Source organism: Syngnathus leptorhynchus, chromosome 6 (assembly GCF_054491065.1).
Source record: "Syngnathus leptorhynchus isolate UIUO chromosome 6, UIUO_Slep, whole genome shotgun sequence".
Taxonomy (NCBI): Eukaryota; Metazoa; Chordata; class Actinopteri; order Syngnathiformes; family Syngnathidae; genus Syngnathus; species Syngnathus leptorhynchus.
The window spans coordinates 14,113,034-14,129,112 of NC_141200.1; the positions used below are offsets into that span (position 1 = coordinate 14,113,034).

Below are 16,079 nucleotides of genomic sequence, written 5' to 3' on the forward strand. Positions count from 1 at the left end.
AGTAATTTATTTGAAAACGAGAAATATGTAGCTAGCCCCCTCATTACATGCAAATGCAGTAAAGCAGAACAGTAGAGCAGGAGGGTAATATATACAATATATTATATAAGCAACTCATGTTTGAACTGAAAAAGAAGGTTCGTGAACCAGCAATGATTACAAAAAGAAATGTGCAAACACTATAAGATAGATAGATAAAATTTGATTTTCTGTACTTCTGAGTTTTTTTTTTCTACTTTATTTTACGGAGTTATTCAGTTTAATTTTTACAAACTACACATTTATGGTATACACAAACATTAAAAGGTCTACATTTTAAATAGGGTAAAAAGGTTAATGATGCCGTTCAGAGTTTAGAAGAGGATTTTGAAAACGTTTGAATCATCAGTTTGAATAAAAGACTTAGATTAAAAAAATAAACCGTGAATATAAACCGTACCATCTTAAATTAGAGAAAAATCCAGTTTTGTTTAGATTCATATAAGCCGCAAAATGTTTCCATGTTTAATTACATTCATAATATATGGAAAAGAAGCAAGAAATGGTTCTTTGGGGACGCCTTTCATTCAAGATTTTTACAAACAAGTCAACTGTCCATATTTGCATAATTTATAAGTACCGGTAATTGGAAGTAGGTACAGAATACGTACTGTGTTGTGTAAATTATTACCACGTGTATAATAATAACCTACAGGATCCTAGAAAATATAATCAAACTACCTTTTGAGCAAAGGTGAAGCTTTATCACAATATCGGGAAAATCATGAAAAACATAGATACTCTGCACCGCACTATAAGCTGCAGCAACCAAAACGTGTGCAAAAGTAGCAACTTATAGACCGGAAATTACAGTAATTTTTGTGTTTTAAATAAGATAAACCATCACACCTGACTTCTGTTTGAGAAAAAGTGTATTTATTTTAAAATATACAAATCCTCTTTTTTTCAGGCATATATGCCTTTTCATGTTTTAACACTGCCATAGTCTGAAATTGGACATTGCCATGGTACATACAACAATTTCTAAATTCGTATTGTTCTTTGTAAATATTGTAATGGACCAGACAGGATAACTAAGTGCGGCATGAATCTTATTTAATGAAAGAAGGGAAAATGAGAGGAGGAATGCTGGAGCTTTAACGGGTTTGGTGTAGCAGGGAGGCAATGCCGACAGGGAGATGGCTGGCACTCGAGCGTTGCCGGTGGCTGGGTAGGGAATGAATGCGCTGACAGGCAGGTGTGCGAAGGAACGAGCAAGCGCCGACACGACGGACATGGACGTCAGATCGGGTCAAGGCGAAGACGTGATTAGAAGCAAGCAGGAGTCGAGCTAACAGACAAGCAGGACGTAAGACAGAATCGTTGTCAAAGACAGGCAATAGATCAGAGCAGGCGGCGTTCAGGAGTGGTTAGTCATTCGGGCAGGAAAGCAAGAGCGGCAACAGGAATCAACAAGTAACGAGGGCAAGAACAGGGAGCAACACGGGATGAACTGACGAGGAGTGATGGGAGTCCAGGATTTAAGTAGATCGGTTAACGAGCTGGGAGCAAGTAACGGTGATGAGTGCTGTGTGGGGCGTGGCTGTGGGCAGAGTGCGTGACTGCGGACGTGAGTGACGAAATGGGTGTGCGGGCAAAGAAAGCGCTGACCAGGGTCCTGAAGGAGCGGGCACGTGACAAATATAAGACTTTCACAGAGAAAATACCTAGTTATAACAGTTCCACTTGTTATTGCAGACCTCATTTAAAATTTATCAACATGAGTAGAAATGCAATACAGTATATTTGGTTCTCAGCCATCAGAAAGAAAAACAATATTGAAATCCAACACTTAAGAGCATACTACACGTACAGAATGGTTATGCAAAATAATAGTTGCACGGGAGTGGTCTTGTTTTTGAAGAAGATAAAACAAAATAAAGTAAGTTTTAACTTGAACCAAAATCTGAATTAAAAAAGTAATATATCATTGACAATTGTTGAATTTGAGCATTAACTAACATTGTATGTGTACATCAGTGTGACAGTTTAGAATGTTAGGGTAGGTACACACAAAGACAACTGGGTTGTTTTTGTCCAGAGTTTACCCAAGTCTCAGGTGTGTCAAGAGTGGATTTGGCCCGATAATACGATCCAAAACGAGGCAGACACTATTAAATATTAATCGTGTTCAATATTTAAAACCCAAAAGTCCTCATGTGTGGATAAAGCTGGCTACTCATGAGTCATTTGACTCAGTTGTCTGTGATGTGAACGGAATATAGCGCTCTGACTGAACAAGAAGGAAGCGATGCTATTATACATTTGTTGTTACTAGAACATTAGTTCTCTAGACAGCAGGAAATCAAGAATCAAGAATTAGCTTGACAGTATTAGCCAAGTTTGTACATGCCAAACAAGGAATATGACTCTGGTTGATCTCAGCCTCTGTACAACATTTAAGTGACTAACAACATTCAGGTGACTAACAACATTTAAGTGGCAAGAACAGGATATTATTGCCCAGTGATGTCTCTGAGACATCTGTGAGTTCATCAGAGCCACAGCCTGGGGAAAGAAGCTGTCTGTGTCTGCTGGTTTTAGAATATTTCCAAAGCAAATCCTTTCTTGCTGACATCACCAGCTTATAATGCTCCCGTCTCTGGTCTTCTTTGAAACCAGTTGACAATAATCAGTGCATACCCTGAAGTGACTGTTCATCTTTGCGGTTGTGAGATCAAATGTGATTATACGAGAGGCTATGCCTCAGACGACTGAACTCTAGACTGTTAGTGGAGCAGCAAAATCTTTGTGTGGTGTTCTTTGTTGAGCTTATTGAACAAGCTCATACAATATGACCACAACCTTTAAACCCCTGATTTCCTGTCTTGGACTCCGTCAAAGACTAAAAAAAAAAAAAAATCCAAAAAATCTCATTCATTCATTCATTCATTCATTCGTTCGTTCGTTTGTTTGTTCATGCATCGTCCGCACTGCTGTCCCCATGGGGGTTGCAGGCGTGCTGGAGCCTATCCCCGCAGTCTCTGGGCAGTAGGCGAGGGACACCCAGAACTGGTCGCCAGCCAATCGCAGGGCACACTTGGGCAAACAACCAATCATCCTCACAATTACACCTACAGACAAGTTGGAGTGATCAATTGGCCTACCTTTTAAGATTTGAAAAGTTCTTGTGTGTACTAGGCCTTAAAGGGTTAAGACATCCATCCCATTGGTTGTGCAATAAATGGACACTGACTGATGGGTAGAAAAGGATAAAGTGTTTTACAACTTTATCCTTACAACTAAATTTGATGATAAGACAATTTGTTTGCAAACGCATATCGTATTTAATTGTCCCACAGTAATGTTTCGGACATAATGGAATTAAAAAATTCAGATAAACTGTTCTGGAAGTGTATTTCTATAGACTAGCAGCTCTGTTTATGCTTCATTGTGTACTATTTGAATGAAACATAATGTTCCAGATGAATTAAATGCATGACTGAAGACATAAAATTAATCTTACCACTCCATATGCAACTGTGTTACCGTAGGATCGGAGCTCAGGGTAGATATTCGCAAGGAACCAGCTGAATGGTTGGCACTTGAGTTTGGATCGCAGGGCCCGTCGCTCCGAAATGTCCCCAATATTTATTCCTGAATTCTATTGAAATAAGCAAACAGAACACCTCAAATTACACAGTGCATTCCCATTTACAACAATAAAAATCCAATAAAACAGTTGCCAGTGCCCCAATCCACACATTCACTGTTAGCCTCTAGCCTGGATAAAAACACGAGTCATTCAAGGTAAAAACTGTATCAATCACATTATGCCAGCATGTCACCTCGGGGACCACTGATGTGGCAAGTTGAAAGCTGCAACAATTGTGATTGAAAAAATTTCTGTGATTTCTTTTTTTTGGGGGAAATATGATATGCACAATGAATTGGACTGCCAGTAGTTTACATGTTGTCATGGTCAGACTTTTTGTAATGTGCTTTTGAATTGAATCGAGCTGTGCTTTTGTGCTTTTGAATTGAATCTAATTTCATTTTTGTCAAGGTTTTCCTTTGAAAACCTAAGCCTTGTGGTAGAGAAGCTGATCATATTTAATTTAATTCAATTTAAAATAAAATTAGAATAGGCAACGGGCTGAAGGGTACGGTGTGCTAACGTTACATAAACACATAAACAAGGAACTAAGAACGTGCCTATTATGAATTATTCAAATAACTATAGCATAAATAACATGCTAACAAGTTTATCAAACCATCCGGGTCACGCCAAATCATTAAATCCAACGAAATCTTCATCCTCTGTGTTACTTATAAACAACTACGCTAACCCCGGATGTAGAAGATGTGGCGCTTCCTCTTCTACGTTGCTCATGTCAGATTCATCGTCAGTTGCAGTTCTAATTATTCCACAGGCCTAGAGCGCCCTCTTGCAGTTTAGTGTGAACACAACATGTGAAATGATATAATGATGTGTTAATAATTTCACACATATTTCGCTCCTGAGTATAAGTCACACCCCTGGCCAAACTATGAAAAAAAGTGAGTTATAGTCCATAAAATATGGAACGTCTTCTGTTTTTGAAAGTGATTTTCTTGGATTACAGCAGTGGCCATTAATAAGACTGCAATGGAAACTCAATTTCCAATCAAATGAGCGTGAAATATGTACTGCTCTGTACATTTTATTGATAAATATGTGCTAGAATAACTTCTTTTGGTAATAATCAGCTACTTAACACACAACTTCCTTGTGTCATGTCATTCATCTCCGCAGTGCGATAGTGCGTTTACATCGTTAGATGCTCAGTGTCTGCTTTGTACATTGGGTTATTCCACTGCACAAAACTGCATGGTCATTGGGTAAATGCAGGAATTTATCCCACCCATTGGACCGCAGCATCTCTGGAAGTATGTAGAGCAGTGCGTTGGCCTGGACGCTCAGATTCTGGCTGATGATTGGATGATCTGTCTGAGGCAGAATCCCTGTGATTGACAGTAAAATTAGCGATCTTGAAGTATAACTCTACACCAAGTTTATCATTTTACTATTTTGTACTGATCCAGAGACTTTACCAATCTCCAGTGCCTTTTTGTAAAAGTGCTTTTTCGAGGTGTTGACTTTGGCCACTTATCTTGAAAAAGTATGCACGGTAGAATTAACACCTAAATCAAAACATTTACCATGATGTAGGCTAGAAAAATATGAGCTTCCCCTCCTTGAATGACCAGCAGCCTCCAATGGATTACACAAAACAAGATGTTCCCCATTTGCTCATCCTATCAAGACCACCAGAGAAAGCTTTTTGGCATTCATGAGTGCTATGCTCAGTGTTTCTCAAAAAAATTATATTGCTGTATTGTGTCTATTTGTGCATACAACCAATCTCCTGAATTGAAGGAAATAAATCCCATGGAAGAATGTGGACATGTGAGAAGATACTCAGGCAACAAGGAATACTTGCTATCTCAATACATTTGTAATGACAACAGGAGGGAAGTAGGCTGCCTGGGTGAGGTTTGTGCTCCCCAAGGGTGTAGTGGAATTGATGAAAAAGATCTGAAATGATTAAAAGTCTGGACTCTACTTCTCACTGTAGAGGAAATGTGACAAAGTACATATGTGTTTTTGTCCTTACTGAAAAGAACATCATTATAGCTGAAAGTCAGAGTTACTATTTAACAATTATATCTCATGTGACACTCAGGACCCTATTTTGTGCCCAAAGCATGTCTGGTGCAAAGCGCACGAGTGGAGTTTCTTTCTTTAGACCTCGCAGGTAGAAGGGGGCGTTTGGGATGGAGCACGGCTCCACTCGTTGCCTTTAAATTCAGCGCAGAGAGAGCCATGCGGGCTACACGGCATGGAGGTGCCATGTGAGGTCGGTGGGTGCAAGGTACGCTAGAAGATCTTTTGTGGATTATGAAAAGTTGGCCGCTGTGGATGGGCACTTGTTGATCCTCTTTCACCCCTGATTGTGTGTTGTATCATGTGGTCAGAGGACACTATTAACCTATCTTTAAGATGATAAGACTTCATTCAATGAAATGATTATTGCAATGATTTAAATGAAAACTAAGCTGATGTCATATTTATGACTAAAATAGAATTACATCCACCATATCCATCTGCAGACCAAAGAACCTGTTTGCCTGCGCCTTGATCAAATCCACTAAAATCGCATCATAATACCTGAGCCACACCACCTGCGCTACACCTTAGCCCTGGCTTTAGGTTGTCTAAAATGTTGTGTACTTTTGGTCACCAGTGTCAACAGGTACACCAGTAGTATAATGCCTGTGGAGACCAAGCACGGTCTACGAAATTCACATGCTAAACTAGACTGTCACCAGCACAAAAAGGAACATGTGCCTGTTTTTACACCGATTGCGGTCTACTTTTTGTCACCAAATTGTCAGGCACGCAGAAGGCGCTTCGCTCCAGTCTGCCAAATTCCCAAACACACAGACTTGCCCTGTCATAAATTGGGCTTTTAGTTTGAAAGAAGCAGTCAAACATGAGTGGCTCTATTTTATTAGACAGCGCATGTGCAATTGGGAGTAAAAACTGGCACATCTTGATCGTTTTGCAGATACAAGCCTCCTTTAGTGAGTTGGGGAATTTGGTAGACCATGCTGTGCCATGCTGGGCAGTAAAGGTTGAAGGTAGGCCATAGGTGGTATACAGTAATCCCTCCTACTTCGCGGGGGTTACGTTCCAGACCCACCCGCGAAATGGGAATTTCCGCGAAATAGAAACTAGATTTTTTTGAAGTATGAGCCATAATTTAGCCATAAGATATTCTATTTTTATCGCTGACATCAACCAGCTCGCTGCTAGGGGACTTTCATATCAATGGACTGTGCGCTCCGCATTCATGCCTTAGCGACGAGACTAACAGTGTATTGCTATGTCCAGATGAAGGCCACCGCCGGTGGAGAGAACGCCCTGAAGTCACATGTGACGATAAAGTATACTGAACTGACTCTTAAATTTATTCATTTCAAAACAAGAAAACGACTTTTAAACATAAGCTATCATTATTAAAGGAAAATGAAGAAACTCAAGTGGCCGCGAAACCTCGTGAAATGATGAAATTTCTGCGATAAAATCATTAATTTATTTTTGAAAACCCGCGATACAGCGAAGCCGCGATAGTTGAAGCCGCGAAGTAGGAGGGATTACTGTACAGCAATTTCGGTTAATTGAATTGAATCTAGGTGCAGGCAGACAGATGCCATGCGTGGTGGATGTCAAGGCATAATTACTATAATCATCTTAAAACATTTCTAAAATTACTCCCCCAGCCGCAGCACAACTATTGGGGGTGTCACACAGACACAAACATTCCGGGTGGAAGGCAGTTTCCAAGTGCCCACTTCACACCGGTGATCTGCAATCACCCTGGGCAACTTCACATCTGCAAGTGGAGCTCTTCTTGCAGTTCATTATAAATGTAATTTGCACGTGTCAATCTTCACCAAAGACTCCAGTCATGTAACCGTCCGCCTCTTCTGCACGGAATCTAAAGGCAATGAGTGAAGCTGAGGAAGCAAGTTCATGCCCACAAGGGTACATCCATGAAAAATACCAAAAGAAAGTTTCATCCATGAGCACTACACTAGCATGAGGCACAAAAATAGGGCTTAATGGTTGAACAGTAATTGTACTGTAATGGCAAAAAAGAGGAGTTCAAGTCAACAAATTGGTGACATCATTCATCATATTTTTTTTTGCAACATTGACTGATTTCACATGGACTGACATGGAAACAAATGATCCAAAATTCAGCTAACCAATGTAGTTGTAACTAATGGGAGCCGTTTACATGTAACTTTAATCAACAAGCTGGCTGGTCTTATTTTGTGTTAGCAACGTGTCTTGTAAAAGATTGGGCATCGTAATCAAGCTCCAAGCTACGGGAAGATAACCCATGCTAGCGGTTTCAGTTTTGACAACAAAGAAGGAGCTTCTCTGAGCCTCTGACCATGTTCGTCACAACCAATCACATGGTCGCACTTATGATTATATGATGATGAGCGTCAATCAACACGGCCAAAGCAGGCAAGGCAGATCGCTATGTTCTCCCATAACGATCTTATTTTTTCAGTCTTTGATCCGTGCAGACAAATTAAGACTGTGGCTGTATACTACACTGCTACACAGAGAATTATAATCCAGCAGCATTGACATCTTTCATTCATCGAGGTCTCTGTTAGCGCCGAGGTAGCAACACGCAACGCATAACCTTCACCTCTCAACCTTGGCTTGGCCCGGTTAAAATGAACCGTGCAATATATTGTTTTTTTCTTTGCAGTGACATATTCTTTGTGGGTGATGCATTGTGATGAACAAGTTCAATTGATGGTACTGTACTTCTTTCATGGACCCTTTGACACTTGCTTCAGTCACATCGGCTTTCTCTTGTAGAAAAATTCATTCATTCATTCATTTTCTGAACCGCTTTGTCCCCACGGGGGTCGCGGGCGTGCTGGAGCCTATCCCAGCCGTCATCGGGCAGCAGGCAGGGGACACCCTGAATTGGTTGCCAGCCAATCACAAGGCACACAGAGACGAACAACCATCCGCACTCGCACTCACACCTAGGGGCAATTTGGAGTGCTCAATCGGCCTACCAAGCATGTCTTTGGGATGTGTGAGGAAACCGGAGTGCACGGAGAAAACCCACGCGGGCTCGGGGAGAACATGCAAACTCCACACAGGGAGTGGAATCGAACCCGCACCCTTCTAACTGTGAGGCGGACGTGCTACCCAGTGCTCCACCGAGCCGCCTGTAGAAATATTAAGATCTTTAATTAGCTTTTATTTATCCACTGCCATTTGAGACCTACTATAAAAATAAGCGGAACAGTAAATGCTGTTTTATAAAGAGTGGACAATGATTTGGTTCCCCCCACAAATCAGATACAAATAATACAACAAACAACAGGGGTTCTCATGTTAACAAAAGGGCCAAGAAGATTTGACCTGATTATACATAGTACACAAATCTACAGATTCAAATACTGTACTTATTGGGTTTATAACAAACTAGAAATGTTTTACATCACTATGTTATACTTCCTACTTAATTATATATTTGTGAGTCTCGACTAAAGCTGGCTAATATGAGTTGGTAGTTAATATAATAATTCATTAATATAATATTGTTTAAAATGTGTATTTCCCAGGTCACAATAATACATAGTAGTATATATACTCAGTAAATTTTTTTCTAAATACAAACATGTTGGCTTGGGCTTCGGCAGACATTCCAGCTTCTCATATGGCCCCTTCGCAAAATTAATTGGCCACCACTGGCTTACAGTAACGTTCCTAGGACCTCCTGTACTTTGTCACCAATGAGCTACTATCATCATATTCATACACGAGAATGATGATACAGAATCCACTCGTATTAATTGTCTGTTGCCTGCCCAAAAGAGGAAGGCAACAAAGAGAACGGCAGCAGTGGTACTCCTCTGAAAAAAGCAGAACCGATTGCAAAGAAGAAGCTTGGGTAACGGAAAACGTGTCGAGAAACTGCCGGAAAATGTCTATCAAGTGCACTGCATTGTCTGCTGACACATTTTCTCCACAGGCAAGCGGAGAATTGCTATTATCCATCGATTCCTACCATAATAATAGGGATTGTGAAATTGTCTAATAAGATTGACGAGCCCGCTGCACTGAACAACCTGCGGATTTATAGGGACATGAGCTAGCACATCTTTACGGAGACATGGCTGAACCACGTCGTGGTGGATGCTAACCTGGACCTGGTGGGATTCACTAGAGTGAGCTGACAGATGGAAAAGCTAGACCGTCTTCCAAATTACAATGCAAAATGTGTTTAGGAGTGGCGGCACGGTGGAGCACTGGTTTGCACGTCTGCCTCACATTGCGGAGGGTGTGGGTTCAATTCCACCTCTGGCCCTCCCTGTGTGGAGTTTGCATGTTCTCCCCGTGCCTACGTGGGTTTTCTCTGGGTCCTCCGATTTCCTTCCATATCCCAAAAACATTCTTGGTAGGCTAATTGAGCACTCAAAATTGCCCATAAGTGTGTGTGTGAATGCGGATTGTTTTTTGTCTCTGTGTTCCCTGCGATTGGCTGGCAAAAAGTTCAGGGTGTTCCCTGCCTACTGCCCGATGACAGTTGGGATAGGCCCCAACACGCCTGCTAGCCCCTTGGGGACAAGCGGTACAGATAATCAATGGATGATGTTAAGGAGTGCTAAGGTAATATTTTTGTTTGTCAGTTCAACGCGTAGATGGTGTTGTGTTTTCGGGGCTTTTTATAACACTGAAACCAATTGCAGACACCTAATTAGTTTAGCAGGTTAAGTCCAATGAAAGGGAAAACTACTACAATGAAAGGTTGTCCCACATTATTAAGGGGCCTACCATTGTCAACAAAAATGGGCACGATAAAGGATCTGTCAGCTGCTGAAAAGCAACAAATTGTTGAGTGTTTGGGTCAAGGCATGACAACAATCAACATTTCCAAGAGACTTAATCGCGATCATTGCACAATCAAAAAGTATGTAGCTGATTCAGAGTACACACGTGTGCATGTTGATAAGGGAAAATCAAGGACTCTTTCCAACAGGCAATTACATTGGATTAAAAGAACAGCTGCAAAAATGCTTTGTCGTTGTAGCAGACATGTTTTTGAAGCTGCTGGTGCCTCTAACATGCTTCGAACAAATAGATGCAGTTTTTGAAGAGAGATGTGTTTTTGAAGAGAGATATGTTTTTGAAGAAAGATGCGTTTTTTTAAGCTGCGGGTGCTTCTAACGTGCCCCAAACAAAAAGATGCAGGGTCCTCCAGAGGTTTGCAGCTGTGTGTAAGCCATCCTTTCGACCTCCCCTATCCATTGCACACAAGCAGATACGGCTCAATGACATGAAGACTGACTTCAGTTTTGTTCACTGATGAATGCTGTGCAACCCTCGACGGTCCAGATGGATGGGGTGGTAGATGGTTGGTTTATTGTCCCCTCCATGCAAACAAGGCTATGGCGGCAATAAGGAGGTGATGGAGTGATGTTTTGGGCTTGAATCATGGGGAGAGATTGTCAGCCCCTTTAGAATCCCTGACGGTGTAAAAATGACATCTGTAATGTATGTGTATGTCTATACGTATGTATATGATTTCAGTTGGGCGCCTCGGTGGCACACTGGGTAGCACGTCCGCCTCACAGTTAGTCATAGTCTGCTTTATTGTCAATTTCTTCACGTTAAGACACACAAAGAGATCGAAATTACGTTTCCCACCATCCCACGGTGACTAGACACATTACGCAATACATACAAGCCAATAGCACAAAGAGTAAAAACGAATAGATGAGAGCGATGAATAAGTAATAAGCAAATAACCTAAATAGATAAATAATAAATAAATAAATAAATAAATAGCTTAATAAGAGGAGCAAAATGGAGCAAGCGTGCATATAGCAGACAGCCAGAATATAGCGCAAAAGTACAAGACGTTATGCAGCCGAGGCTGGAGGGTGGAGAGAGTTCAGGATCCTGACAGCCTGGAGTATGAAGCTGTTGGTGAGTCAGGTGGTGCGGGAGCGCAGGCTTCTGTACCTCTTCCCAGAGGGCAGAAGGTCAAACGAAACGTGAGTGGGGTGACTAACATCATACACAATCGCGGTCGCCTTGCGGGTGCGATAGGAGGTGTAACTGTCCTTCAGGGAGGGGAGTGAAGCCCCAATGATCTTACTAGCTATGTTCACTATGCGCTGCAGGGCCTTCCTGTTGTATTCAGTGCAGGTACCACCCCACACAGTGATACAACTGGAGAGGACGCTCTCAATGGGGCCACGGTAGAATGTGGTGATGATGGCAGGAGGAGCACTTGCTCGCCTGAGTTTCCGCAGAAAGTACAGGTGGCGCTCAGCTTTCTTCGCCAGCGACGCAGTGTTGATGGTCCAGGAGAGGTCCTCACTGATGTGCACCCCCAGGAATCTGGTGCTGCTCACTCTCTCCACCACAGCACTGTCGATGGTCAGTGGCAGGTGTTGGGTGTGACCCTTCCGGAAGTCAATAACAATCTCCTTCGTCTCGCTGACGTTCAGCAGGAGGTTGTTGTCCCTGCACCACGTGGCCAGAAGGTTGACCTCCGACCTGTATAGTCTCGTCGCCCCCGGTGATGAGACCCACCAGAGTCGTGTCGTCGGCATATTTCAGCACGCGGTTGCTGCTGTAGGTTGCAGTGCAAGGAGGAGGGTGCGGGTTCGATTTCACCTCCGGCCCTCCCTGTGTGGAGTTTTCATGTTCTCCCCGTGTCCGTGTAGGTTTTCTTCGGGGCACTCTGGTTTCCTCCCACATCCGAAAAACATGCTTGGTAGGCCGATTGGGCACTCCAAATTGTCCCTAGGTGTGAATGAGAGTGCGGATGGTTGTTCGTCTCCATGTGCCCTGCGACTGGCTGGCAACCAGTTCAGGGTGCCTCGCCTACTGTCCGATGACGGCTGGGATAGGCTCCAGCACACCCGGATGGATGATTTCAGTTACCTTTCAATTTGTAATAACCTGCAAATGCTTATAATTTCACAAATGACCATTCTTTGTTTTTTATAAGAATAAAGTGTTTGGAAAATTTGTTGCGGATAATAATTTGGAATGTGCATTTTGAGTGCATGTTGAGTGTTTTATTTTGTAAAATCATACTGTTATTTATTATATAATTGGGTGGTTTGTTCAAAAACCAAAGCCCCTTATGATGACAAACGAAAATGGACTTAGTGACTCGCCCAGATGCGGGTCACCGGGGCCCCCTCTGGAGCCAGGCCTGGAGGTGGGGCTCGAAGGCGAGCGCCTGGTGCACGGGCCTTCGCCCATGGGGCCCGGCTGGGCATAGGCCAAAAAGAAAACGTGGGTCCCCCTTCCCATGGGCTCACCACCTGTAGGAGGGGCCAAAGGGGTCGGGTGCAAAGTGAGCTGGGCGGCGGTCAAAGGCGGGGACCTTGGCGGTCCAATCCCTGGCTGTAGAGGCTGGCTCTAGGGACATGGAATATCACCTCTCTGGCTGGAAAGGAGCTGGTGTGTGAGACAGAAAGGTTCCGAGTAGACATAGTCGGACTTGCCTCCACACATAGTTTGGGCTTTGGTACAAGCCCTCTCGAGAGGGGCTGGACTCTCTTCCACTCTGGAGTTGCCCACGGTGAGAGGCGTCGAGCAGGTGTTGGCATACTTATTGCCCCCTGGCTGGGCACCTGGACATTGGGGTTCACCCCGGTGAGCGAGAAGGTAGCCTCCCTCTGCCTTCGGGTGGGGGGACGGGTCCTGACTGTTGTTTGTGTCTATGCACCGAACGGCAGCTCAGAGTACCCACCCTTCTTGGAGTCCCTGGAGGAAGTGCTGGAGAGCACTCCTTCTGGGGACTCGATCGTTCTATTGGGTGACTTCAATGCTCACGTGGGCAATGACGTGAGACCTGGAAGGGCGTGATTGGGAGGAATGGCCCCCCCGATCTGAACCCGAGCGGTGTTCTATTGTTGGACTTCTGTGCTCGACACGGATTTTCTATAATGAACACCATGTTCAAGCATAAGAGTGTCCATGTGTGCACTTGGCACAAGGACACCCAGGCCGCAGTTCGATGATCGACTTTGTAGTCGTGTCATCGGATTTGCGGCCACATGTTTTGGCCGCTCGGGTGAAGAGAGGGGCGGAGCTGTCAACTGATCACCACCTGGTGGTGGGTTGGCTCAGATGGTGGGGGAAAATTCCGGTCCGACCTGGCAGGCCCAAACGCTCTGTGAGGGTCTGCTGGGAATGTCTAGCAGAATCCCCTGTCAGGAAGAGCTTCAACTCCCACCTCCGGCAGAGCTTTTCCCACGTCCCGAGGGAGGCGGGGGACATTGAGTCCGAGTGGACCTTGTTCCGCGCCTCCATTGTTGAGGAAGCCGACCGGAGCTGTGGCCGTAGGGTTGTTGGTGCCTGTCATGGCGGCAATCCCCGAACCCGCTGGTGGACACCGGCGGTAAGGGATGCCGTCAAACTGAAGAAGGAGTCCTATCGGGCCGTTTTGGCCTGCGGGACTCCGGAGGCAGCTGACAGGTACCGGATGGCCAAGCGGAACGCGACTTAGGCAGTTGCTGAGGCAAAAACCCGGGCGAGGCCATGGAGAATGACTTCCGGACGGCTTCGAGGAAATTCTGGTTCACCATCCGGCGTCTCAGGAGGGGGAAGCAGTGCACACCGGCATTCCTTCTATTGTGGAAGCAGGGCCTGGAGACTCTGAGGCGGACTCACTTTCATAATTTTTATGGACAAAATTTCTAGGCGCAGCCGAGGCGTTGAAGGGGTCCGGTTTGGGGACCTCAGCATCGCATCACTGCTTTTTGCAGATGACGTGGTGCTGTAGGCTTCTTCAGGCCGTGATCTCCAGCTCTCACTGGAGCGATTAGCAGCCGAGTGTGAAGCGGTCGGGATGAGGGTCAGCACCTCCAAATCCGAGTCCATGGTCCTCGGTCGGAAAAGGGTGGAATGCCCTCTCCGGATCGGGGATGGGATCCTGCCCCAAGTGGAGGAGTTCAAGTATCTTGATGTCTTGTTCATGAGTGAGGGCAGGAGGGAGCGCGAGATCGACAAGCGGATCGGTGCAGCGTCGGCAGTGGTGAAGAGAGAGCTGAGCCAAATGGCAAAGCTCTCGATTTACCGTTCGATCTACGCTACTACCTTCACCTATGGTCACGAGCTATGGGTCGTGACCGAAAGAACGAGATCCAGGATACAAGCGGCCGAAATGAGTTTCCTCCGCAGGGTGTCCGGGCTCTCCCTTAGAGATAGGGTGAGAAGTTCGGTCATCCGGGAGAGACTCGGAGTAGAGCCGCTGCTCCTCCACGTTGACAGGAGCCAGATGAGGTGGCTCGGGCATCTCATCAGGATTTCTCCTGGCCGCCTCCCTGGGGAGGTGTTCCGGGCATGTCCCACCGGTAGGAGACCCCGTGGACGACCCAGGATGCGCTGGAGAGACTATGTCTCTCGGCTGGCCTGGGAACGCCTTGGGATCCCCCGGGATGAGCTGGATGAAGTGGCTGGGGAGAGGAAAGTCTGGGAGTCCCTCCTATAGCCGCTGCCCCCGTGACCCAACCCCGGATAAGCGGAAGAAGATGGATGGATGGATGGATGGATGGATGGATGGATGGATGGATGGATGGATGGCTGGCTGGCTGGCTGGCTGGCTGGCTGGCTGGCTGGCTAGATGGATAGATGGATGGATGGCTGGGGAAAGGGAAGTCTGGGAGTCCCTCCTAAAGCTGCTGCCCCCGCGACCCGACCCCGGATAAGCGGAAGATGGATGGATGGATGGATGGATGGATGGATGGTTTGTTCAAAAACGTTTCAATTGTACTCTAATAGTTGATGACTGGGAAATTATAATGACTGCAATTCATGTAAGTAATTTGGGAAAATCTGAGAAAAATATGTTTTGCTTAATAATTTGGAATGTGGTGTAGTGGGAAGTGGTAAGGTGGAGGCCTGATCATGTTTGTGAACCAGCGCTGGTGTAACCCCGGACACGTCTCAGCAAAATATGTGTTGTCGAGACCTCGAGCTGTTAGCCATTAGCTTGCGGCCATATTATCTGCCGAAGGAGTTCAGTCACGTAATTACCGTCTGTGTTTACATTCCTCCTTGTACGGACGCAGCCACAGCTTGTAAGACTGTACAATGTCACAGCCAGGCTTCAGACCGGGCACCCTGATGCATTTATAATAATCTCTGGGGACTTTAACCATGCTGCCTTGGACGCTACTTTGTCTGTTTTTCATTAGGCCGCTGACTGTCCTACGAGAAACAACAAGACTGTCAACCTCCTGTATGCTAATGTGAGGGATGCATACAGTACCACACTCCTCCCAATGGGGAAGTTGGACCACAACCTGGTTCACCCGCAGCCGAAGTACACTGATCTGAATGTAGCTGGTAACAACCCCCAAATTTCTGGATTCGAATGTTTTTCATGTGTTCATGTCATTCAAAAATCTTATTAAAATCTGCATCTTATTCAACTTAGTTTTAATAATAAGGTTGACTGTCTCTGCCGATGAGGTGTCCATGA

General features: G+C 44.9%; 1 protein-coding gene across 2 annotated transcripts in view; it reads right to left on the reverse strand.

The window, feature by feature from the left end:
* galnt18a (UDP-N-acetyl-alpha-D-galactosamine:polypeptide N-acetylgalactosaminyltransferase 18a) overlaps nucleotides 1-16,079 on the reverse strand; it is a 131,811-nt gene that overhangs the window by 23,824 nt on the left and 91,908 nt on the right. For both annotated transcript variants that reach the window (XM_085915050.1, XM_085915049.1), the window contains one exon: nucleotides 3,506-3,643. In XM_085915050.1, the coding sequence (XP_085771176.1) occupies nucleotides 3,506-3,643 (138 nt within the window). The remainder of the gene's footprint in view (nucleotides 1-3,505; nucleotides 3,644-16,079) is intronic.